At 41.2% G+C, this 27,534-nt stretch overlaps 1 protein-coding gene across 5 annotated transcripts in view; it reads left to right on the top strand.

Annotated features, from left to right (window-relative positions):
* The window catches only part of gnptab (N-acetylglucosamine-1-phosphate transferase subunits alpha and beta), a 48,271-nt gene extending 20,753 nt beyond the window's left edge, over window positions 1-27,518 (top strand). For 3 of the 5 annotated variants that reach the window (XM_061912128.1, XM_061912126.1, XM_061912130.1), the window contains 14 exons: window positions 9,371-9,532; window positions 9,602-9,781; window positions 11,206-11,376; window positions 11,443-11,566; window positions 13,240-13,455; window positions 13,534-14,411; window positions 17,209-17,408; window positions 17,483-17,702; window positions 19,133-19,246; window positions 19,319-19,404; window positions 19,478-19,576; window positions 19,663-19,830; window positions 25,405-25,495; window positions 26,871-27,518. In XM_061912128.1, the coding sequence (XP_061768112.1) occupies window positions 9,371-9,532; window positions 9,602-9,781; window positions 11,206-11,376; window positions 11,443-11,566; window positions 13,240-13,455; window positions 13,534-14,411; window positions 17,209-17,408; window positions 17,483-17,702; window positions 19,133-19,246; window positions 19,319-19,404; window positions 19,478-19,576; window positions 19,663-19,830; window positions 25,405-25,495; window positions 26,871-26,942 (2,781 nt within the window). In that variant the 3' untranslated portion in view covers window positions 26,943-27,518. The remainder of the gene's footprint in view (window positions 1-9,370; window positions 9,533-9,601; window positions 9,782-11,205; window positions 11,377-11,442; window positions 11,567-13,239; window positions 13,456-13,533; window positions 14,412-17,208; window positions 17,409-17,482; window positions 17,703-19,132; window positions 19,247-19,318; window positions 19,405-19,477; window positions 19,577-19,662; window positions 19,831-25,404; window positions 25,496-26,870) is intronic. The other 2 variants (XM_061912127.1, XM_061912129.1) reach the window with 1 other exon arrangement.
* The last annotated feature ends 16 nt before the right edge of the window (window positions 27,519-27,534 follow it).

Genomic DNA, 27,534 nt, shown 5'->3' with positions numbered 1-27,534 from the left:
TAAAAATGTATTTTTTTGTGAAGAAATGTTTAGAATTAAGTTGATGAATCCAGATGGATCTCTATTACAATCCCCAAAGAGGGCACTTTAAGTTGATGATTACTTATTTGTGTAGAAATCTTTATTTATAATTGAATCACTTGTTGTTTTTTTCAACAAGTTTTTAGTTATTTTCATATCTTTTTTTCCAAGTTCAAGAAAGACCACTACAAATGAGCAATATTTTCGCACTGTTATACAATTTTAATAAATCAGAAACTGATGACATAGTGCTGTATTTTACTTCTTTATCTCTTTTTTTCAACCAAAAATGCTTTGCTCTGATTAGGGGGTACTTGAATTAAAAAAATGTTCACAGGTGGTACATCACTGAAAAAAGGTTGAGAACCACTGTTCTAGAGTACTGTCACTCATTTCTGTTAGTGGCCCCCTTTTTTTTTTTATAGAACATTTTTTGGGGGTAATGTAAGGGAGGAAATTTGCCAGCCTGTCTTTCTAAAACATAGTCGTAATAATCTTCCTTTTCCAAATGCCTCTGGTTTAGGTCATTAGTACCAAATTTCCCTCTAAAGTGCGCACATGCACAGTTGCGCACTGCTCACGTGTTCTCCGCGCCCAGCTAATCAATGCCGCACACAAAATAAAATCCGATCTGAACTCTAAAACAAATAAACACATCATTTGTTCTGTAGGATTTAGCAATGCCACTGTGAGTGACAGGTGACATCAGTCGGCTTTAACAGATAAAACAATGTATCAACATTGTTCAATTATTGTAACATCTGTCAAGACACTTTAAAGAGGACAGGAATTCCAACGATCACTTTATTAAGCAAAACTGTTTACGAAACGTAATGAAAACTAAAAATTAGTAATATGGTAAATAATACATATTGCCCACTAACGGTTGCACTATGGAGAAATAAATAATAAAGAGGTGTACTGGTATTTGGGATCTGAATAACTGTTGAAAATGTGAAATCAAACCATTGAGGCGTGGCAGAGATATTTTTAAAATCAATCAATCAATGTTTATTTATATAGCCCCAAATCACAAATGTCTCAAAGGACTGCACAAATCATTACGACTACAACATCCTCGGAAGAACCCACAAAAGGGCAAGGAAAACTCACACCCAGTGGGCAGGGAGAATTCACATCCAGTGGGACGCCAGTGACAATGCTGACTATGAGAAACCTTGGAGAGGACCTCAGATGTGGGCAACCCCCCCCCCCTCTAGGGGACCGAAAGCGATGGATGTCGAGCGGGTCTAACATGATACTGTGAAAGTTCAATCCATAGTGGCTCCAAGACAGCAGCGAGAGTCCCGTCCACAGGAAACCATCTCAAGCGGATCAGCAGCGTAGAGATGTCCCCAACCGATACAGGCGAGCGGTCCATCCTGGGTCCCAACGAGCGGTCCATCCTGGGTCTCGACTCTGGACAGCCAGTACTTCATCCATGCTCATCGGACCGGACCCCCTCCACAAGGGAGGGGGGGGACATAGGAGAAAGAAAAGAAGCGGCAGATCAACTGGTCTAAAAAGGAGGTCTATTTAAAGGCTAGAGTATACAGATGAGTTTTAAGATGAGACTTAAATGCTTCTACAATCTTGCCTTCCTTTATGCGAGCTATTTGGAATTTCCACAACTTGTGATGTTTGTTTAATAATGTTTAGTAGGCTGATATCTCCATATATTGTATAGATTTACCTACAAAGCTTTGCGCGAGTCCACCTTTATAGTCCGACATTGTATCCATGCATCCTCTGCTATTGCCAATTCTGATTCAGAGTAGTGTAGAGTTGTGATTTATATCTGTCAGTGGACCTGATATGAAAGAGCTAAAAATGACAACATGGCTGACGAGGAAAAGATGGAGTCAAAGTGTAGGCACGTAAATAAGACTGCACACAAAACGACGTATCCTGAGGAAACGGTCAAAAAATGGATTGAAGATGGTCCAAAACATAATCTGCGCATAATTTTGACTCAAGAACCACTGTTGTATGTTACGTAGACCACAAGGAAGTGTTTTAGGTATGGAAAAAAGCAGAATATGACTCTTTTAAAACGAAAACACTATCATGACACCCATATTGCACACCAAGAAAAAAAGCAGATCACAGTACGCTAATCACGTAAGTGTGTTTTAAAGTCTTATGGCTGTAGGTGGAAATGAACTGTTTACTCTGTGGATGGAACAGTCTAATGCTGAAGGAGCTACTCAGGGCCGCCGCAGTGTTGTGCATGGCTTGAGAGGGATACTTAGTGATGCTTTGGTCAACATTGTGCTTAGATTATGTTTTACTGACCATCTTTAAGCCTCAGAATGTACCGTTTTGTGGGCAGTCTTAATAAATTGCCGAAGTCCTCCAAACCAAGCTCCTTTCAACTGCGTCTTATCCCCGTCAGCCATGTTGTAGCTTTAAGGGCTTCCATTTGGAGTCTACTGACAGATATAAGGGCTTCACGGTGGCAGAGGGGTTAGTGCGTCTGCCTCATAATACGAAGGTCCTGCAGTCCTGGGTTCAAATCCAGGCTCGGGATCTTTCTGTGTGGAGTTTGCATGTTCTCCCCGTGAATGCGTGGGTTCCCTCCGGGTACTCCGGCTTCCTCCCACTTCCAAAGACATGCACCTGGGGATAGGTTGATTGGCAACACTAAATTGGCCCTAGTGTGTGAATGTGAGTGTGAATGTTGTCTGTCTATCTGTGTTGGCCCTGCGATGAGGTGGCGACTTGTCCAGGGTGTACCCCGCCTTCCGCCCGATTGTAGCTGAGATAGGCGCCAGCGCCCCCCGCGACCCCGAAAGGGAATAAGCGGTAGAAAATGGATGGATGGATGGATGGATGACAGATATAAGTTAGAATTATACACCTTTTTGTATTTGAAATGACAGCAGTGGAAGATTTTAGCATGTACGAGCCAGAGAAAAAAAGAAGACACTTATTTACCATCATTTTGGACTACACCTGAATAAAAATGGCAACCTCGCGCAAAGCTCTTTGGATACATTTGTACCATATTATGGAGCTATCTGCTGACGTAAGTAAAGCTAGAAGGAAATATCTATTTTATAAATATCTGCCATGCCTCCATGTTTTAGTTTCACATTTTTGGGACTTATGGGGATCCCAAATACACAAAAACAGGTTCAAACAGTTAGTAAGAGTTTGTTTTGTATAAAAGGGCCCCCTTAGGACAAACTGAACAGTCCAGTTGCAATTGATTAAATGCTCCAAGAACACAGAAAATACATATAAGACACACATCACTGGGCAAATAATAATACTTATGTTACATTATCATTATTATGGTTTTGTTTAGCATGATTATGCTGACCCTCCTGACCACGCTGACGTTCACCTAAGAAACAAAACTCCAGCAGATGGCAGAATTGCACATTGCAAACAACATCCCTTGGCATTGGTAGAGTTTTAAGTATCTACCACAAGGTGTCGCCCTCAGACGGCCTCTAAAATATGATCTTGTATTTGTTCTTTTTTTTTTTTTTTTTTACAATATACAGGAATGCAATCTGGGGAAATGTCTCCTCTTTCTTGAATGGGAGTTTTATGATATCGTTATGTTGTGACCGGGATAAAGAGAATATAATAGAATAGAATAGAATAGATCTTTATTTACATTGTACAACGAAATTGTAAGCAAAGACTAATTTAGTGCAAATTCACAATAACACATAACATAGATAAAAAGATAAAAATACATAAAATATGTAAAAATACCAAGCACACAGCTCACATGCACAGTCATTATTGTCTTGTGTTCAGCGACACTACTGCTCTTGGATAAAAAGGTGTTCTTAAATCTGTTCGTCCGGCATTTTATCGTCCTGTATCTCCTGCCCGAGGGCAGCAGTTCAAAAAGTTTATGTCCAGGGTGAGATGGGTTCCTTATGATGTTTTGGGCCTTGGGCCTGTGATGTTTTGAGCTCCCTTTATTTTAATCTCCGCATGGTACATCTAATCATTTTCTCCAATAAGAACTCTGCTTTTTATTTGGAGTGGAGAGGAATGTGACTAATGAGCGATCTAGCTCTCATGCAGGATCCGGCAGACTATTAGTGAAATAGTTGTGAAATAGTAAAATGCCGGCAAAACCAATTAGCGCAGACGGCAGGCCAATCAGATTACTGGTGTATATTTTGCTCTGCAGAAGCAGAAATGTTATGGAATGGTTATTTTTTGTGCTCAGACCTCCCCAAAAAGGACATGGTCAGGAATTCCTTAATGGATTCATCATTAGAATGGATCTTAACCAGTTCGATTTTTTTCCTCACAGTCGTGTTCTGATTGCGTTATCATCCTTGGATGTCTGTGGAGTTGTTTAATTAAAAAAAAAAAAGTTAAAGTACCAATGATTGTCAGATCGGTAGGTCGTGAGTTCAAAACCCCGGTCGAGTCATACCAAAGACTATAACAATAAAACCCATTACCTCCCTGCTTGGCACTCAGCATCAAGGGTTACAATTGGGGGTTAAATCACCAAAATGATTCCCGGATGCGGCCACAGCTGCTGCTCACTGCTCCCCTCACCTGCCTGGCGGTGAACAAGGAGATGGGTCAAATGCAGAGGTTAATTTCACCACACCTAGTGTGTGTGTCCCGCCATGTGTTGCAGAATAATGCTGTCATTAGTAGAGTAAAAACTAAAGAAGGAGCTTCAATGTGCGTGATGACATGTAGGTTAACAGCATGCCCATCCAGGCGCAGTTGTCACTCTTGTCTCCATGTAATAGCAGCCGATGATACGCGGGACATTACCTAAGCCATCATCGCCGTTTTACAACTGTTTGGAGTGGAGCGGCGCGGCGCCACTGGAAGGTCATTCTTTCCCCCAATTTCAACCGCTTGTGCCAACTCCTGACCTTACCTGTTTGTTCCAGGCCAAGGTCCAAGCATCGCTATCTCACCCTTTGGGCATTTTAACATGGGCTGGACGGTGTGGGGCAGCCAAGTGGTGTTTCCTGGTGTCGCCAGGCTGATTCTGTGAAAGATGGATGATGATGATGGGCACAGAGTGTAGGAGAGGCTCAGTGCTGAGAGATTGCCCATATTTATAGCTGCTATTGCACCAAGCGCCATGGTGATGAAAGACCCTCCTGTGCCCCCCACATGCTTGTTAATGTGTTTGTTTACCTTTTCATTTTATTTTGTGTTGGATAGGCTTGTCGGAAATGTTTTACGTGCTTGTACCAATTGTGTGTACTAGGGCAGGGTATTTGGAAGGAATTTACCATATGTATTACAGTATTTGAGTTGCAATACAATACAGTTTTGCAATATTCTACATAATTTAAATGCTTCTTAAAATACAGGTTGTACATACGTACACTTATTGGAAAAACTGAGCCTTTAACGATTCAATTCAAATGATCCATTTACAATAATCCCTTGTTTACCGCTGTTAATTGGATCCAGGGCTGATTGTCGCAAACGAATTTCCACCAAGTCTGAATTATTATTCATTATAAATCAAATATTTACATAGCTAAAGCATACACAACTGTTTTATTATTTTCTAAATGCATATGTTGTCATTTTGAAAGCCCTATATACATGAAATAACACCCTTGTGTCACCTTTACACTCGTTTAATCTGATAGAGTAATGCCTATTAGTGGCCCTGATACCAAACAGCGTTCTCTGATTGGTTTAGTCTCCTTTAGTTGCCAATAATACTGTAGTATTCACATTTTTAGTTCATTTAGCTATTTTTACATTTGAAATGTTTAATTTAGGCCTAGAATGTTTAAAAAAAATTGTCTGAGATAGTGTGAACATGCAAACTTTGAAGTGGGATCTGGCCAGGGATGATTGTATTGTATAATGTACGGAAAGTGGATACATTTTCTTTACACCTAAAAAAAAAAACCTTCCATCTACCTTTTTAAACTTTATAAAACAAGAAAACATGACGTTATTGAATTTTGGGTGTTGGTTTAATTTTGTACAGCAGCGTGTGCGTGCGTGCCGCATAAACACATACCTAGCTATTGTGTAGTGTCGACGAAGGTTGCTGCCGGAGTAACCAGAATGCATCGCGTGCACTTTGTATAAGACATGTAAAATATGTGTTTATTGTTAGCGCCTTGTCGTTCTTACCCACATTTAATGATAGTTCATTGTTGTTGTTGTTTATCAATTGAAAAACTAATCGATTGATTTCCTGATTACTAAATTAATCAATAGCTACAACCCTATTCATGATGCAGTAAATTAAATGATGTGGACACATTTGTTACTGGATACTTTCTAATACGCTTTTGCCTTGGAGACTTTGTATGTTTAAGTAATACTGTACGCAACTATTTAAATACTTTTTTATATTGATAAATATGCTTTTTTAGACTGTAATATCGTTCAATTAAAGGCCTACTGAAGTGAGATTTTCTTATTTAAACGGGGATAGCAGGTCTATTCTATGTGTCATACTTGATCATTTCGCGATATTGCCATATTTTTGCTGAAAGGATTTAGTAGAGATCATTGACGATAAAGTTCGCAACTTTTGGTCGCTAATAAAAAACCCTTGCCTTTACCCGAAGTAGCAGACGATGTGTGCGTGACGTCAGGGGTTGTAGGGCTCCTCACATTGTTTATAATCCTCGCCTCAAGCAGCAAGAGCTATTCGGACCGACAAAGCAACGATTTCACCATTAATTTGAGCGAGGATGAAAGATTTGTGAGACTGAAGCACAAAAACAAAAAAACACAAAAAAGAAAGTGACGGCTCGGGCGGCGGCAGTGTGAGCGTTTCCGATGTAATTAGACACATTTACTAGGATCATTCTGGAAGATCCCTTATCTGCTTATTGTTTTAATAGTGTTTTAGTGAGATTGTAAAGTCATACCTCAAAGTCGGATGGCTGCGGTGAACGCCAGTGTCTCTCAGAGAAGCCGAGGAGCCAAGCTCACAGCTACCTTTTTTGACAGCTAATGCAGGAGGTCCCATAATCCACTGATGTCTCCGGTAAGAGTAGACTTAATATCACAATTTTCCCATCCAAAAACTTGCTGGTTGACGTAGACAAACATGTTCGCTTGACTGCTCTGTGTTAAAGCTTCACAACAAACAAAGAAACAGAGGCTGTGTCTTGGTTGCTAAAGGCAGCTACAATCCACCGCTTTCCACCAACAGCATTCTAATTTGACGTCTCCATTATTAATTGAACAAATTGCAAAATATTCAGCAACACAGATGTCCAAATTACTGTGTAATTATGCGATGAAAAGAGACGACTTTTAGCCGCAAGTGGTGCTGGGCTAATATGTCCCCTCCAACCCGAGACGTCACAAACACACGTCATCATACGCGTCATCATTCCGGAACGTTTTCAACAAGAAACTCCGCGGGAAATTTAAAATTGCAATTTAGTAAACTAAAAAGGCCGTATTGGCATGTGTTGCAGTGTTAATATTTCATCATTGATATATAAACTATCAGACTGCGTGGTCTGTAGTAGTGGGTTTCAGTAGGCCTTTAAGGACATTTATCGTGTATGTCTAGCTTGTGTGCTATTGTCTGCCTAGTTGTTGTGTAGCTTGTAACTCCTATTAGCCTATAACCTACCATGTTTACATTTTATAGAGGACTTGACTAATATAAATGAAAATACCAACCCTGTGTGATTATTGGAGGACATTTATATGTTAAATGGCTTTCCAGCTTAGCACAATTAAACAGGCTACAGGACTGCTTGTATTGGAGATTTAACATTTAAGCCAATATAATCCGATATCAATATAGGATTGGGACAACCCTAATGTAAAGTAAACACCACTGCCTCGCGTCTTAAGAGATGGGCTGACAGCTCGACACTCATCTCTCAATATGCGGACTCTGGTTCAAACCCCGGGCGCTGTGGAAGGGGCAGAACCGGGCGGGTTACACGTTCTGTTTAATAACCATCTGTCCGTTTGTCAAACCAGTTGTTGGCTATCATTTGCAAATTGCCTTCCAGCTGCCTATAACTATGCAGAGTAACAATGCCATCAGACAGTCCCATTATAATGTGTTTGTGAGTGAGGGCAAGCCATTAAAAAGGTTTTTCTGTGACGGTCCAAATGTATCTGTGGCCACCACAAATTAAAAAATGTAGGGGAAACACTGCATCTTCATATTTTGTTTAAGTGTGTACCTCAGGGGTAGGGAACCTGTGGCTCTTTTGATGACTGCATCTGGCTCTCAGATAAATATTAGCTTAACACGATAAGTAATGAATAGTTCCGCTGGTAATCAGTGTTACAGAAGAGGTTCGAAATATAAAACATTCTCATGCATTTTAATCCATCCATCCGTTTTTTACCGCACCTGTTAAAGAAATCGCATTAATGGTAAGAAGAATTGTATTTATTATCGGTTAGCTTTAGAATACCAATGTCATTAAAAAGAATAAGAGACTTATGACACTCTAAAAATGTTGGTCTTACTTAAAAATGCACGCATGTAGTTGTATTCAGTGGTAATAAAATATTATATGGCTCTCACGGAAATACATTTTGAAATATTTGGCTTTCATGGCTCTCTCAGCCAAAAATGTTCCCGACCCCTGGTGTACCTCGTGTGAATTGTGTGTGTATATAATTTGTACCTTAATTGTGCTGTGAGGTGTTGTGTGTGTGCTATGTTTGGCCCTTGTGTGTGTGTGTGTGTGTGTGTGTGTGTGTGTGTGTGTGTGTGTGTGTGTGAGTGTACATGTGTGTGTACGTGTTTGTGTGTGTGTGTGTGTGTTTGTGTGTGTACGTGTGCGTGTGCGTGTGCGTGTGCGTGCGTGTACGTGTGCGTGTGTGCGTGTGCGTGTGTGCGTGTGTGCGTGCGTGCGTGTGTGCGTGCGTGCGTGCGTGCGTGCGTGCGTGCGTAAGACTGTTTACACTGGCTCACGACAGAGCCTGCGGTCTGAGCTATAATAGAGATGCAATGTGATCCGGGCCTGTATAAGACTCAACTGATCCTGGCCGAAAAAGGAGGCGAGTGGAGGAGGTAGCAGCTCATGTGAGACATTCGATGATGGAGTGAGCAAGGCAGCAAGCGCTTCTTGATGGGAGGGGAGGGGTAGCACACTCATACACGCACGCTCACACATACACACACACACACACGCTATGTGTGGTCTGGATGACATCACATAGTTTCCAATCCAAATACAACCACACACACTTCTCTTCATTGCTTGTCCATCTCAAAGCTAAAAAATGAACACCATGTTCAATTCAACATACTGCTTTTCACTCATTGAATGTGATCATAGAAAGACACTACAATGACTTAATTGATAGTTGTATAGAAATAAACACATTACATTTTTTTTTTCCAAAAGTGTAACTTTAATTGTGTCCTTTTCAGTTTGAGTTGTACTCGGAGGCCAGCATCGCTCTGCTCCACCTGAAAAGCCCGCGGGACTTTACTGATCTCATGCAAAAGGCCAAGAAGAACCTGACGTTGGACGGGAAGGAGCTCACCATTAGCCCCGCCTACCTCTTCTGGGACCTGACCGCCATCTCGCAGGTAACAAACAATCGAGCCGGCAAACTTTAAAGAGTCTTTCCAACATGCCGTCAATATTTGACTGTCCAGTCCAAGCAGGATGAAGACGTCTCAGCCAGCCGCTTCGAGGACAACGAGGAGCTGCGCTATTCTCTGCGCTCCGTGGAGAGACACGCCCCCTGGGTGCGACACGTCTTTATCGTCACTAACGGGCAGATTCCCTCTTGGCTCAACCTGGATAACCCTCGCGTTTCTGTTGTCACACATCAGGTACAATCTAAACCTGACAAGTGCTTTTACACTTATTGGGTTTTATTATAGCCTTTTACTTTTAACCAGGGTAGCCCTAGATCACACGCTGTGAGTAGGGCCATGCAATCTATGGGGGTCTTCGTTTTTCCTGAAGGACTGCATATAAAATGTAAATTAATGAACGACATCCACATCTATCCACAGTGCGAAGACACTTCAAAGATACTAAAAAAATGCACAAAATTTCTTCCATGTACCATTATCACTGGAAGACTGGATTAAATGGAATAGTAACTAGGGGTGTAAATCTTTGGGCACCTAACGATTTGATCTGATTCCTGGGGTGACGATTCAATTCAGAATCATTTTTGAGTCAAACACATTTTTGCAATGTATTATTTATCAATCAATCAATCAATGTTTATTTATATAGCCCCAAATCACAAATGTCTCAAAGGACTGCACAAATCATTACGACTACAACATCCTCGGAAGAACCCACAAAAGGGCAAGGAAAACTCACACCCAGTGGGCAGGGAGAATTCACATCCAGTGGGACGCCAGTGACAATGCTGACTATGAGAAACCTTGGAGAGGACCTCAGATGTGGGCAACCCCCCCCCCTATAGGGGACCGAAAGCAATGGATGTCGAGCGGGTCTAACATGATACTGTGAAAGTTCAATCCATAGTGGCTCCAAGACAGCAGCGAGAGTCCCGTCCACAGGAAACCATCTCAAGCGGATCAGCAGCGTAGAGATGTCCCCAACCGATACAGGCGAGCGGTCCATAGTATTATTATTAATTATTTAAAGCAGGTTACAGGTTAGAAAAGCTCCTTCTGGTTGTATGGAGATGGCCAACAAACTTTTTTAAAATAGTTATGTAAGAAAAACATTTCATTTAATTAGTTTTTTTGGTTGTTTGAAAATTACGAATCAATATAGAATCGAGATGAATAAGAATCGCAATATGGAATTGAATCGATTTTTGTGCACCCCTACTACACACAAACACACTGAGCAGGTTGACACAGGAAGCTCAAAACCATTGAAACTGCTAAAGCTTCATTGTAATTTGGGGGGCTAAATCCAGATGGTGATACTAACAACATGACTGCAAATTATAAATTGCTTTTCTTGGACTGATTTTGGGTGTGTGCACATGCTGCAGGCCTGTTCGTGTAAACAAGGCAGCGGTGACTGACAAGTCTGAATCTCAGAGAAGCAATTTTTATTCAATATGTTTAGTGGGAACAATATAGTCATTTAAAATATAGTGGTTGATGTAAATGCTAATAGTAACATAAACTAGCCAGTGGTGTTCTTGCTATATTGTGGTTTAACAAAAGTAACTTTAAAACCAAGTTGCAAACAGCCCCTTAATTACATATGATTACTCGGCATAAAACCCTGATCTGAACACCACTACTTTCAACGTCAGGAGATCTTCTTGAACATCAGCCACCTTCCCACCTTCAGCTCACCCGCTATCGAGAGCCACATCCACCGTATCCCTGGGCTCTCGCAGAAGTTCATCTACCTCAACGATGATGTCATGTTTGGCAAAGACGTATGGCCGGATGATTTCTACAGCCATTCCAAAGGACAGAAGGTAATCGCAATAAATTTATATACTGTACCACCTTTTTATGGACAACCATCTCTCGCTTCCCTGCAGGTGTATCTCACCTGGCCTGTTCCCAACTGTGCCGAGGGTTGTCCGGGATCCTGGATTAAAGACGGTTATTGCGACAAAGCGTGCAACAACTCGGCTTGTGACTGGGATGGAGGAGACTGCACAGGTAAAGACATTTTATATGGCGTTAAAGTATAAAATAAATTAATTTACATGGGAGTTCAGAGTGGTTCTGGTTTTCTGTAAAAAAAAACAGTTTTGGAGTATTTTAGTCCTTTTATAATGTCATACGCATCATGGCTATTTTTTCTACAAACCCCGTTTCCATATGAGTTGGGAAATTGTGTTAGATGTAAATATAAACGGAATACAATGATTTGCAAATCATTTTCAACTCATATTCAATTGAATGTACTACAAAGACAAGATATTTGATGTTCAAACTTAATTCTTTTTTGCGATTAATAATTAACTTAGAATTTCATGGCTGACACATGTGCCAAAGTAGTTGGGAAAGGACATGTTCACCACTGTGTTACATCACCTTTTCTTTTAACAACACTTAACAAACGTTTGGGAACTGAGGAAACTAATTGTTGAAGCTTTGAAAGTGGAATTCTTTCCCATTCTTGTTTAATGTAGAGCTTCAGTTGTTCAACAGTCCGGGGTCTCCACTGTCGTATTTTACGCTTAATAATGCGCCACACATTTTCGATGGGAGACAGGTCTGGACTGCAGGCGGGCCAGGAAAGTACCCGCACTCTTTTTTTACGAAGCCTCGCTGTTGTAACACTTGTCTTGTTGAAATAAGCAGGGGCGTCCATGATAACGTTGCTTGGATGACAGCATATGTTGCTCCAAACCCTGGTTCGACCTTTCAGCATTAATGGTGCCTTCACAGATGTGTAAGTTACCCATGCCTTGGGCACTAATACACCCCCATACCATCACAGATGCTAGCTTTTGAACTTTACGCCTATAACAATCCGAAGGGTTATTTTCCTCTTTGTTCTGGAGGACACCACGTCCTCAGTTTCCAAATATAATTTGAAATGTGGACTCGTCAGACCACAGAACAACTTTCCACTTTGCATCAGTCCATCTTAGGTGGCATTTCAGGATATTGTTGATAAATGGGTTTGGCTTTGCATAGTAGAGTTTTAACTTGCACTTACAGATGTAGCGACCAACTGTAGTTACTGACAGTGGTTTTATGAAGTGTTCCTAAGCCCATGTGGTGATATCCTTTACACACTGTCAGTTTTTGACGCAGTACCGCCTGAGGATCAAAGGTTCGTAATAATCATCGCTTACGTGCAGTAATTTCTCCAGATTCTCTGAACTTTTTGATGATTTTACGCACCGTAGATGGTAAAATCCCTAAATTCCTTGCAATAGCTCGTTGAGAAATGTTGTTCTAAAACTGTTCGACAATTTGCTTACAAAGTGGTGACCCTTGCCCCATCCTTGTTTGTGAATTACTTAGCATTTTATGGAAGCTGCTTTTATACCCAATCATGGCACCCAACTGTTCCCAATTAGCCTGCACACCTGTGGGATGTTCCATATAAGTGTTTGATGAGCATTCCTCAACTTTATCAGTATTTATTGCCACCTGTCCCAACTTCTTTGTCACGTGTTGCTGGCATCAAATTCTAAAGTTAATGATTATTTGCAAAAAAAAAAAAAAAAAAAGTTTCAGTTTGAACATCAAATATGTTGTCATTGTAGCATATTCAACTGAATATGGGTTGAAAATGATTTGCAAATCATTGCATTCCGTTTATATTTACATCCAACACAATTTCCCAACTCATATGGAAACGGGGTTTGTATAAGGGGCTGCAGGGAGCAGCAGGTTTGCAGGTGGAATCGGTGCCGGGGGACCTGGTGGACCTGGTGGGCCGTTGTGGCAGTTTGCCGGTGGGCAAGGTGGCCCGAGTGGAGTCTCGTACTGTAATCAAGGTTGCGCCACCTCCTGGCTGGCGGACAAATTCTGTGACCAAGCCTGCAACGTTCTCTCCTGCGGCTACGACGTGGGCGACTGCGGCACAGGTGACATTGAAGCAAATATTAGCGGTTCTGCTCAGAATTGTTTCATTATCAGTTCGATTTTATTGATCTATGCTGCAGACCACTTCGGAGAGCTGCACCGCGTCACTTTGCTGAGAAACCAGAGTATGTACACCCTCCCAGTAGGAGAGATCAGACCTTATTTTGGCTTTGAAAGACTGGCTCACCGGATCTCGGAGGCACACGTCACAGACAATGCGGTGGTGAGGCACACCTCTGTGGCCAACAAGTGGAAAACCATTCACCTGCTGCTCAACGCCAACTACAACGCCACTCAGATCCAGTACAACCTCACCTTCGAAAAAGAGGACAACACAGCATTTACCATGAGCTTCAACGTGGCTGTCGACACACGTCAGCTACCTCAAGCTAACAAGTCCCAGACCAGCAAGGACAGTTTCAGCCCAAAGCCCACCACGACCACAGAACCGCCGTTCTTGTTTTCAGACATACCCGAAGACAAACTGGGTCCTCAGATCCAAATGAGGCAACCCAACGAACTTCAGTCCATCATCGAAGTTCCCGCAGTCAACGAGTCGCTCCTTCCAGCTGCTGTGCGCAGCGATCTTCAGAAGCTGGCTGAGAAACTTCTCAGGGGGGATATTACCTTAAAGGGGTACAACATCACCAAGGCTCAGCTGCTCAGATCCCAGCAGGCGACAACTCGGAAAGATAATGAGGGGATCATGGTTGGACAAGACAAACGTAACATTCATTTCATTCCAGTACCTGTTGAGAACTTGCATCCTGATCTTCCCGCTGTGGAACGGCCTAAAACCTCCAAGCTACTGAGCCGAATTACCAAAGTCAAGAGCACTGAGGGTCAAGCAGAGACCCCTGGTGCTGCTCCAGTGGGTAGGCGGCTCCAACACTTTGTCCCCGCTGACAGAGGCTTCTTGCCCTGGGAGAAAAATAAGTACTTCCATGACCTCCTGGAGGTAAGTGTAGCCTTTAAGGCAGGGGTCTCAAACTCAATTTACCTGGGGGCCACTGGATGCAAAAACTGGGTGAGGCTGGGCCGCAAGAAAAGATTTCTTAAAAAAATCTAACATGCACTTTTTAATGAATTCACCTTCTTTGAATGGCTTTCTCGCCCTAGCAACATACTTGCCAACTCTCGCGATCTTTCCGGTAAACACCCGAATATCGCTGCCCCTCTCGACAATCTCCCGGGGCAATCATTCTCCCGGACAACAATATTAAGGGCGTGCCTAGATGGCACTGCCTTTAGCGTCCTCTCCAACCTGCCGTCTCGTCCGCTTTTTCACCATACAAACAGTGTGCCGGCTCGGTCACATATTGTATGAGGCTTCTGCAGACCCACGGAAGCGACTGCAATACATACTTGATCAACAGCCATACAGGTCACACTGAGGGTGGCCCTAGAAACAACTTTATCACTGTTACAAATATGCGCCACACTGTGAACCCCCACCAAACAAGATTGACAAACACATTTTGGGAGAACATCCGCACCGTAACATAACATAAACACAACAGAACAAATACCCAGAATCCTACACAGCCCTAACTCTTCCGGGCTACAATAGGGGGCGGGTTGGGGGGTCAGGCGTGTATATTGTAGCCCGGAAGAGTTAGGGCTGCATTGGATTCTGGGTATTTGATCTGTTGTGTTTATGTTGTGTTACGGTTCGGATGTTCTCCCAAAATGTGTTTGTCATTCTTGTTTGGTGTGAGTTCACAGTGTGGCACATGTTTGTAACAGTGTTAAAGTTATTTATAAGGCCACCATCAGTGTGACCTGTGTGGCTGTTGATCAAGTATGTCTTGCAGTCGCTTAGTGCATCTACAGAAGCCAAATACAACATGTGGCTGGACTGGCATGCTGTTTGTACAGGTTGTAGCGGACGCTAAAGGCATTGCCTCCACGGTGCCCCGTAACATTGTTGTCTGGGTGAAATTCGGCAGAATGATTACCCCTGGAGGGGCACTGAAAATTGGGAGTGTCCCCGAAAAATCCAGGATATATAAGTATGACGCTGTAAAGCGCCATTCATATAAAGCTTGGGGGCCGCACCATCATTACATTTTCATATTAAGGTGCGGGCCGTAAATAACGTCTCGCAGGCTGCAATTGGCCCGCAGGCCGCGTGTTTGAGACCCCTGCTTTAAGGGGTCATATTATGATTTATAATATACGTCTAAAACGAGAGTTGGGGAAATAGATAAATTCTCCAATGCATCATGATTAGTATGTGGGTAATTCATGAATGCACGTGTTCTCTAAACGTTAGTTTTACGTTTGGTTATTTAACCAAGGGAGAACTATTGGCTAACAGTCTTTAGACATTATGTTTTAGTGCAGACACACAGGGAGGAGGATACCAAACCAGTGAAGTTGGCACGTTGTGTAAATTGTAAATAAAAACAGAATGCAATAATTTGCAAATCCTTTTCAACTTATATTATTGAATACACTGCAAAGACAATATATTTAATGTTCAAACGGAGAACCATATATTTTTTTGCAAATAATCATTCACTTACAATTTAATGGCAGCAAAACATTGCAAAGAAGTTTGCACAGAGGCATTTTTACCACTGTATTACATGGCCTTTCCTTTTAACAACACTCAGTAAACGTATGGGAACTGAGGAGACCAAGTTTTTAAGCTTTTCAGGTACAATTCTTTCCCATTCTTGCTTAATGCACAGCTTAAATTGTTCAACTCTCCGGGGTCTCTGTTGTGGTATTTATCGCTTCATAATGCGCCACACATTTTCAACGGGAGACATATCTGGACTACAGGCAGGGCAGTATATTACCCGCACTGTTTTACTACAAAGACACGGTATTGTAACACGTGCAGAATGTGGCTTGGCATTGTCTTGTTGAAATAAGCAGGGGCGTCCATGAAGAAGACGTTGCATGGATGTCAACATATGTTGCTCCAAAACCTGTATGTACCTTTCAGCATTAATAGTGCCTTCACAGATGTGTAAGTTACCCATGCCCTGGGCACTAATACACCCCCATACCATCACAGATGCTGGCTTTTAAATTGTGCGCCTACAACAATTTGGATTGGGTCTTTTCCTCTTTAGTCTGGAGAACACAACATCCACAGTTTCCAAAAACAATTTGAAATGTGGACTAGTCAGACCACAGAACACTTTTGCACTTTGCGTCAGTCCATCTTAGATGAGCTCGGGCCCAGCGAAGCCGGCGGCGTTTCTGGTTGTTATATAATAAAAAGCTAGTTATGTTAAGTCAAAGTTAAAGTACCAATGATTGTCACACACTAGGTGTGGTGAAATTTGTCCTCTGCATTTGACCCATCCCTTTGATTACCCCCTGGGAAGTGAGGGGAGCAGTGGGCAGCAGCGGTGCCGCGCCCTTGAATCATTTATGGTGATTTAACCCCCAATTCCAACCCTTGATGCTGAGTGCCAAGCAGGGAGGTAATGGGTCCCATTTTTTTTATAGTCTTTGGTATGACTCGGCCGGGGTTTGAACTCCCAACCTACTGATCTCAGGGCGGACACTCTAACCACTAGGGCACTGAGTAGGTATATGTCTTTAAATATATGTATAACTTTGTTTTAGAAATACAGTACATGCATCATAACCAATTCTGGAAATCAAATGATGATGTCATCTTGATACCGGCGCCTGGCCACGCCACTGTCACCAAAAATACATTACCTTTCAGTTGAAAACGCTGTTCCTATTTAAATGGAATGTTAAACAAAGTTACATCTTGTTCGAAACAGGAAGAAGAGCGCCTGCAGATGGCACTGACGTACGACACCGACGGCGATGCCGCCGGCCGAAAGCTACTGGACACGTTTGCCGACTCGCTGCGCCACGTCAACAAGCTGCTGAACCGCCAGTTTGGCTTTGCGTCCCGCAAGGTCCCTGCACACATGCCTCATATGATTGACAGGCTGGTCATGCAAGAGCTGCAGGACACGTGAGTGTTGGAGCTTCTGGCGGGGACCTTGCTTGAGGGGCCGACCTCTAAAGACGAGCCTCTTTTGTCCACAGATTCCCTGATGAGTTTGACAGGACGTCTGCTCACCGTGTGCGTCACCCGGAAGACATGCAGTTTGCCTTTTCCTACTTTTACTTCCTGATGAGCACTCAGCAGCAGCTTAACGTCTCGGAGGTGTTTGACGACATTGACACCGACCACTCCGGCATTTTGTCAGACCGTGAGATTCGGACTCTCGCCACAAGGATCCACGAGCTGCCGCTCAGCCTCCAGGTGACGACATGGAGTAAAAGTTTGGGATGTACGATGTACATGTTATGCATTTGGTCGACGATAACCCTTTTAATACTCTGGTCACATTGTGATAATGCATGTTGATGACATTCTAGCTGTGTCCCGCAAATTTGACAGCAACAAGCGAACTACTGCGTCCTCCACAGTGCAGTTTCTAAATCAGTAAACGTCGCCTCCATGGCAACAAATCAACAGTGTTTCTTACAATTATCTATATCACTGGCGGAATAGAGGACAAAGACTAGCTAAAAATGCTACGCTACACACTGTAGGAAGATACAAAAAAAGCATTTTAAGCACTGAGCTAAAGCCTTTGAACGTTATCAAGGTTGGGCGACAAAGTATATGAATGTAAATTCAACCCTTTACTAATACCCTCCTCCATTCACATCCCATCTCCCCGGATTATAAATAACCTAATGTAAATAATCAAATCTACTTTTAATGTATTTACTTGCTCTTATGCTATGTGAACTCACTATGTTCTCTGCTGGCTGTACATATCCTACTAAATAAGACCTACACTGTTTCAATGTCCATTTCTCTGTTGATGCAATTGTTGATCACCGAAGTACTGATATCAACCAAAGCTCCTCATCCCACCCCCCGGATTGTAAATAATGTAAATAATTCAATGTACATACTATGATGATTAACCTGTGTGATGACTGTATTATGCTGATAGTATATATTTGTACCATGAATTGATTAACGTGGACCCTGACTTAAACAAGTTGAAAAACTTATTCGGGTGTTACCATTTAGTGGTCAATTGTACGAAAGATGTACTGTACTGTGCAATCTACTAATAAAAGTTTCAATCAATCAATCAAAGCATCATCATAAAAAATAATTGTTTGTTGTTTTTGTTTACGAATTCAGGAAATATAAGCCAAAATTATTTTTTGCAATTAAAAAAGGAAATAATTTGAATACTTAATTGATATCGTTACACTGACAATTATAATTGTCTGACAATAATTGTAATTAAAAATTGAATCCTTCAATGATCTCGAAAGTTTGAAGTATGAGTTTAAGCTTGGGTATGACCAACACTACCCCTGTACAGTAATTACCAATTAGTATAATCACCGAAAACTAATGTAAAACACCCAAACAACAGAAGGATAAGTGCTTATTACATTTTAACAGAGTTGTAGATAGAAACATGTTACAACAGAAAGCAGTCAGCCGTTAACAGTAAATTAGTTAGTATATTAATATTTGTTTTGAGAAAATAACTCAACTGGAAATGATGAGTTCTGTTACCGCATACTTTACGTCAGCAGCTAAATTAGAAACCTTTGTAACCTGTTTTTAATATATATCGCAGTCGGCTGCAATATATAATTACGATGTAGATCTTAGGCCGTATCGCCCATCCCTAGTGACGATTTTCCTTTTTTCAGGATTTGACAGGTTTGGAGCAGATGTTGATCAACTGCTCAAAGACACTGCCGTGGAACCTGACCCAGCTCCACCTGGTCAACCCCACACAGGAGGCCTACTACGATCACAGCATGGTGAGCTGCCAGCACCTCCTAGAAAAATACAAATATTCCAATCAACTTTTGTGGTGTTTTCATCATCTCCAGCCGCCGGTCACCAAAGGCCTCATCCTGCACTGCAAGTCCGTCACGGATCGCATTCGTAAAGCCTTCGTAGACAAAAACAAGTACAAGTGAGACCTACGGAAGTAACACTCACTGGTAAAATACTCTGCTGCTATCACTAAAAGTACGCTTCTTCTGAAGGTTTGAGATCAAGGGCGAGGAAGACATCGCGTTCAAGATGGTCCGGACCAACGTGTCGCATGTGGTCGGCCAGTTAGATGACATCCGGAAGAATCCCAGGTAGTGTCTTCTTTGTTCTATTAAAGATTCATGTGCAACACTCGTCCTTCTCCTCCGTTGAACAGCTTTGCTTCTTCCTCCCACAGGAAATTTGTCTGTCTAAATGACAACATTGATCATGCCCATAAGGACGCTGCTACGGTAAAGGCTGTGCTGAGGGACTTCTACGACTCTATGTTCCCACTGCCGTCCCAGTTCGAGCTGCCTAAGGAGTACCGCAACCGCTTCCTGCACATGGATGAGCTCCAAGAATGGTAGGTCCTCAACTAAACCTGAATCAGTATATGCTGCTATGTGCAGATATGTTCTGCACCAGATTATAGGTACCGTATTTTCCGGACTATAAGTCGCTCCGGAGTACACGTCGCACCGGCCAAAAATGCACAATGAAGAAGGAAAAAAACATATATACGTCGCACTGGAGTATAAGTCGCATTTTTGGGGGAAATTTATTTGATAAAACCAAACACCAAGAATAGACATTTGAAAGGCAATTCAAAATAAATAAAGAATAGTGAACAACAGGCTGAATAAGTGTACGTTATATGAGGCATAAATAACCAACTGAGAAGGTGCCTGGTATGTTAACGTGATATATTATGGTAAGAGTCATTCAAATAACTATAACATATAGAACATAGTGAGGGAAGAGTGGATCGTGAGATCGACAGGCGGATCGGTGCGGCGTCTTCAGTAATGCAGACGTTGTACCGATCCGTTGTGGTGAAGAAGGAGCTGAGCCGGAAGGCAAAGCTCTCAATTTACCGGTCGATCTACGTTCCCATCCTCACCTATGGTCATGAGCTTTGGGTCATGACCGAAAGGATAAGATCACGGGTACAAGCGGCCGAAATGAGTTTCCTCCGCCGTGTGGCGGGGCTCTCCCTTAGAGATAGGGTGAGAAGCTCTGCCATCCGGGAGGAACTCAAAGTAAAGCCGCTGCTCCTTCACATCGAGAGGAGCCAGATGAGGTGGTTCGGGCATCTGGTCAGCATGCCACCCGAACGCCTCCCTAGGGAGGTGTTTAGGGCACGTCCAACCGGTAGGAGGCCACGGGGAAGACCCAGGACACGTTGGGAAGACTATGTCTCCCGGCTGGCCTGGGAACGCCTCGGGATCCCCCGGGAAGAGCTAGACGAAGTGGCTGGGGAGAGGGAAGTCTGGGTTTCCCTGCTTAGGCTGCTGCCCCCGCGACCCGACCTCGGATAAGCGGAAGATGATGGATGGATGGATGGATATAGAACATGCTATACGTTTACCAAACAATATAACTCCTAATTGTTAAATCCGATGAAATCTTCTTCCTCTGTGTCGACTCTGGTATGCGCCCCGCTTGCGTCCTTTCTTATTGCTGCTCGATTGCTGTTCTCTGCAGCAAATTTCACTACGTCCATCTTGTAATCTGCAGTATTCTCTTTCTATTCTATTCTATATGATTTCCTTTTCGGTGCCATTTTAGTTCTGCCCTTCTCAGTTTTTATAAGTTACCGCCAATGTTGATGTGATCCATTTTAATAGCTCCGGCAGTAGCGTATAGCGTATAGCAGTTAGCATATCATGACCCACAATGCACTTCTGCCATGACCCACGCCCGCCGAATTCTTATTGGTTGGTGTGTGAGTGACGATTGCTGACGTTTGTGACGATAGCGAACATTTTCTTCGTCGCTCACGCGATTGAGATAAATAATATTATTTGATATTTTACGGTAATGTGTTAATAATTTCACACACAAGTTGCTCCGGAATATACGTCGCACCAACGGCCAAACAATGAAAAAAACTGCGACTTATAGTTCGAAAAATACGGTATATAGCTAATTTCCATCTTCAGTCCCTGCATACCTAAATTAAAAATATTCAATAACATGAAATAAAATTATAACAATACAATTATACTATAACATATAATCAAATTAAAAACGGTCATAAAATTCCCTTTCATTGACACATACATATACATTAAAAACGCACCTCATTTACATAATCACACATAGACAATACATCTGTCATCATTTGTAAAAAAAAAAAAACATGATGTCAACAGACACAACTCACAACAAAATGCTCTCATGCATAAATGTAATACACATTAAGTTGACATGTGGGTCCATCATAGTGCCCACCTTAGTGACCGTGGGAGCAGCTTTGATTGCGCCAAAGCCACTTTTTAAGTTTGACTGTGAATGAAGAATAATCTTTATGACTTCAAGTTTGTTGCGAGGTCCTTCCTTTCCCTTTATATTAAAAGGCTGATTGTGCAAAAGAGGTTTTACATCTGGGTATGCTACGCTTCCCCCTGGTGGAGGCTGGTGTGTTTCTAGTTGTCACAGCAGATGTAAACTTTACTAAGTGCTTAAGTGGCGCTGGTGCTGTGTTAATAGGATTCTATGGAACATTCGTATTGATGCTAACCTTTGAATCTTGTCAAAATGTAACTGTCTATTTTTGAAGGACTAAACAGATGGTGGTGTTGTGGTTTTCGGTCAAGGATTTTAAGGGATTGTTTGTGTAAGGTTTACAGTGCCGTCAGTGTGATTTTGCTTGCCTGGGACCAACTTGTTATACAATATTAAAAGCGAGACATAATCATTGCATTAAAATAAGTTTGAGGTGCCTCCAGTTTTAAAGAAATCCTGAACTACATTTCATACATGCAATATCACTGGGGGTCAAGGCTACACATGTTACACACACACAACGTAAAAGCAAGCAGGAGCAGGCTAGCTAATCATTCAGCTAGCTGCTACACGTGAAACAACACCAAGAGATAAGTGTAGGGCTGGGTGATATGGCCTTTTTTTAATATCTCAACATTTTTAGGCCATATCGCCATACACGATATATATCTCGATATTTTGCCTTAGCCTTGAATGATACATATAATCACAGCAGTATGATGATTCTATGTGTCTACATTAAAACATTCTTCTTCATACAGCATTAATATATGCTCATTTCAAACTTTCATGCAGAGAAGGAAATCACAATTAAGTCAATTGACCAAAACTGTATTTATTAAACAGTTATTAAGCGGTGGCACAAACTTTCATGTCATTTCCAAACAGAAATTGCAAGATTGTCAGAGACATTTTAAAACAAGCTATTAGTGCACTTTTGTGAATGATGTCACTAAGGTGACATATCAAAACAACACTAAATTAAAGTGCACTTTTTGTACAGAACGCCACTACAATAGTTAAAAATTAAATAAAGTGCACTTGTGCATGATGTCACAAAAGATATTTCAATAAGTGTCACAAAATAATGAGCTGCATATCAAATAGTATACAGCAGTGGTCCCCAACCACCGGGCCGTGGCCCGATTAGTACCAGGCCGCAGAAAAATCTATACAAATAATACAGAAGTATGTCGAAAAATGTATACAAATACAAAAACATGTAGAAAAATGTGTACAAATAACAAAGAAAACACATGGAAAAATGTACACACATTTTTTTTTTAATTTATATGAACAAAAACGTGTTCAAGTAATACAAAAATATGTAGAAAAATGTATACGAATACAAAAATATGTTGAAAGATATGTGCAAACACAATACATGTAGAAAAGTGTGTACAATACAAAAACATGTAGAAAAATGTATACAAATAATACAGAAGTATGTCGAAAAATGTATACAAATACAAAAACATGTAGAAAAATTTATACAAATAATACAAAAGTATGTCGAAAAATGTATACAAATACAAAAACATGTAGAAAAATGTATACAAATTATGCAAAAATATGTAGAAAAGTGTGTACAAATACAAAAACATGTAGAAAAATTGGAACAAATAACAAAGAAAACACGTAGAAAAATGTACACACATTTTTTAAAAAAAGTTTATGAATAAAAAAGTGTTCAAGTAATACAAAAAAATGTAGAAAAATGTACACAAATACAAAAACATTTTGAAAAATGTGTGCAATCACAATACATGTAGAAAAGGGTGTAAAAATACAAAAACATGTAGAAAAATGTATACAAATAATACAAAATATGTCGAAAAATGTATACAAATACAAAAACATGTTGAAAAATGTGTGCAAACACTATACATGTAGAAAAGTGTGTACAAATAAAAAACATGTAGAAAAATGTATACAAATAATACAGAAGTACGTCAAAAATGTATACAAATACAAAAACATGTAGAAAAATGTGTACAAATAACAAAGAAAACACGTAGAAAAATGTACACATTTTTTAACAAAATGTATATGAATGAAAACGTGTTCAAGTAATACAAAAATATGTAGAAAAATGTATACAAATACAAAAACATGTTGAAAAAAGTGTGCAAACACAATACATGTAAAAAAAGTGTACAAATACAAAAACATGTATAGAAATGTATACAAATATTACAGAAGTATGTCGAATAATGTATACAAATAATACAGAAGTATGTTGAAAAATGTATACAAATACAAAAACATGTAGAAAAATGTATACAAATTATGCAAAAACATGTAGAAAAATGTGGTCAAGTAATACAAAAACATGTAGAAAAATGTATACAAAAACATGTTGAAAAATGTGTGCAAACAACACAATACATGTAGAAAAGTGTGTACAAATACAAAAACATGTAGAAAAATTCATACAAATAATACAGATGTAGAAAAATGTATACAAATACAAAAACATGTAGAAAAATGTATACAGACAATACAGAAGTATGTTGAAAAATGTATACAAATACAAAAACATGTAGAAAAATGTGTGCAAACACAATACGTGTAGAAAAGTGTGTACAAATACAAAAACATGGATAGAAATGTATACAAATATTACAGAAGTATGTAGAAAAATGTATACAAATAATACAGAAGTATGTGGAAAAATTTATACAAATACAAAAACATGTAGAAAAATGTATACAAATTATGCAAAAACATGTAGAAAAATGTGTTCAAGTAATACAAAAACATGTAGAAAAATGTATACAAAAACATGTTGAAAAATGTGTGCAAACAACACAATACATGTAAAAAAGTGTGTAAAAATACAAAAACATGCAGAAAAATGTATACAAATAATACAGAAGTATGTTGAAAAATGTATACAAATACAAAAACATGTAGAAAAATGTATACAAATTTTGCAAAAACATGTTGAAAAATGTGTACAAATAACACAGAAAACACGTAGAAAAATGTACACAAATTAAAAAAAAAATGTATATAGATAATGGAAAAAAGTGTACAAAATGTATAGCAATAAAAAGGAAAAAAGTGTAGAATTTTTTTTTTTAATTATAAAATAGTATTTGTAGAAAAATATATAGAAATCATCAAATAAGATGTGTAGAAAAAGGTAAAGAAATCATAGAAAAAGTGTGTAGAAAAATGTTAATTGTTGTTTGTTGTACAAACAAAGCCACAGCAGTGAAAATCTGGCTGTTTGGTGGAGTCATCAATCGCTCTGTCAGCAACATTTCAGCAACTAAGTCGCTCCAAGAGTCTGTCAGCACGCTGGCCCAAATGTTGTCAGCTTGTCACCGGGCGGGGGGGACTGGGGTCACGTCTTCAGGCCCACGCTACTTTTCTTCAAGGGGCGTCTTTCTTCTGAGAGCACACAAGGAGGCTTTAAAATTAGACAAGTTGCCTCAGATCAAGCCGCGAGATCCTCAGCAGATCATCACGTTAGGAGCGTTTCATCAGCTCCACCCTGGATGTTGTTGGGTGATGTCAGCGTGTTGACCTGCCGTCCTCCTGCATGTTTCACCACATCACCCTCCATACCGCTCACACCTGTCAATCAACATCCAAATTGACAACAGCTGATCTAACGGGATCCTTTTCTTTTCCCCCCCAGGCGGGTTTACCGCGACAAGCTGAAGTTCTGGACCCACTGTGTCCTGGTGACGCTGGTGGCCTTCACGGTCCTTTCCTTCTTCGCCGAGCAGGTCAGTGTCCTCGCGTCCTTCATTTCCATGATTCATGCCGCAGTTATGATCCCGGGGCCCCCGCTGCTAAAAATTCCGCACAGGGACTTTAGTCCGTCTCATGTGTGCCCGGGCAGCGCCAGGACCTGACTTGGCTGAAACCAAAGACAGCATGTGAGACGACACCGGCAGAGTCTGATTGCGCAATTTCGACCGACTTTGTGGCCAAAAAAAGACAGACGCGAATCCCACTCAGGGCCGTTTTTGACCTGGAGCTTTTAGCCTGACCGTGTCTGGTGTCTCCTCAGAGGCGTGGGGGGGGGTGGGGGTCACCTTAAGACAGTGTTTTTCAACCACTGTGCCGCGTGCCGTGGGAGATGATCTAATTTCACCTATTTGGGGTAAAAAAATGTTTTTTGCAAACCAGTAATTGTAGTCTGTAAATGATGTGTTGTCTAGAGTAACCGTGTAATACTCTTCCATATCAGTAGGTGGCAGCCGGTAGCTAATTGCTTTGTAGATGTTGGAAACAGCGGGAGGCAGTGTGTAGGTAAAAAAGGTATTTATTGCTTGAACAAAAAAATAAACAAAAGGTAAGTGCCCCTAAGAAAAGGGAAGGCTATGCGGAACAAAACGAAAACTGAACTACAAAGTAAACAAAACCAGAATGCTGGACGACAGCAAAGACTTTCTGCGGAGCAAAGACGCCGTTCAAATGTCCCCACAAAGAAGAATGATCCATCCATTTCCTACCGGTTATTCCCTTCGGAGTCACGGGGGGGTGCTGGAGCCTATCTCAGCTACAATCGGGCGGAAGGCGGCGTACACCCTGGACAAGTCGCCACCTCATCACAGGGTAAAAACAACAGAAATATTCCGGATTGCTAAAACCAAGTAGATGCGGGAAATATCGCTCAGAGGAAGAAATGAAACTGTTACAAGAAAATACCCCAAAAAATAGGAGCGCAAGACAAGAACAAACACTACACACAGGAAAACTGCAAAAAAAAGTCCAAATAAGTCAGTGTGACGTGACAGTACACCTACTTTGAGACAAGAGCAATAGTGATAATTACGCTTTAAAGTCATAACCAACTATCGCCACGACGACTTTTTACTGTCAATTGAGTTTCGTTTTTTTAGATATTTCTGCTGCTGGTGTGCCTCCGCATTTTTCCAACGCAAAAAATGTGCCTTGGCTCCAAAAAGGTTGAAAAACACTGCCTTAAGAGAAGAACCCAGTCTAGAATGTGTCAGGCTCCTCCCTCCTCCACAAGCGTTGATATCTTCATGGCGATATTAAATCGCCATTGGGATCGGTTCCAGCGTGCGCTCAGAGGTGTCAAATGTCTCCTGACACTCGTCTTCTTGCGTACTTCATTCTGTTCTCCTGCAGCTGATCCACTTAAAGCGCAAGCTGTTCCCCCGTCGCAAAGTGACCAAGGACGACAACCCCGAGAGAGTTTAAACGGAGACCTTGTCGTTGTCGTCGTCACCCGTCCTGCTCCGCGGAGAAGATCCACCAATTTTGAGAATATAGAATTCCTCAAGGACACGAACACGCCTCTGAAGACTTTAAACACTCCAAACTTGGCCGCTGGGCATTTTTCAGATCTTAGACCAAGTGCTTTGATAGGATGAAGAATTTTCCGCTAATTTCTTTTGGGTTTGGAGCTGTTGGGTGAAACAGTTCAAGATGAGGATGAATCAACTAATTCTTTTTTTTTTTACCGCTCAGACTTGATTTTAAAGTTGTTTACTTGGAATAATTATGTCTTTAACGATGTGGGATCTTGAAGTGCCTTCTTAGTTCATATTTTATAAGACAAATGTGGTTTGGTTCAATCGGTACAAAAGTGTTGTGACGGACGCGGCAGCTTTCTTAGTCGTCTGTGTGCGCGTCCCCGTGGGACTCAGCAGACTCGCTAATGTCTGAAATTCAGACTCGCTCTTTAACTTATTCTGGCCGCCAACTGTTGCCATGGAGTCGGACTGCAGCCTCGCTCGACGTAATCTTCCACGTGAAATAAAATGTCAACTTGTCCATCTTTTGGAGTTTT

This window comes from Nerophis ophidion, linkage group LG10 (assembly GCF_033978795.1).
Source record: "Nerophis ophidion isolate RoL-2023_Sa linkage group LG10, RoL_Noph_v1.0, whole genome shotgun sequence".
NCBI classification, from domain to species: domain Eukaryota; kingdom Metazoa; phylum Chordata; class Actinopteri; order Syngnathiformes; family Syngnathidae; genus Nerophis; species Nerophis ophidion.
Note: the sequence above shows the minus strand (reverse complement) of the source record. Positions and strands in the feature narration are given on the sequence as shown.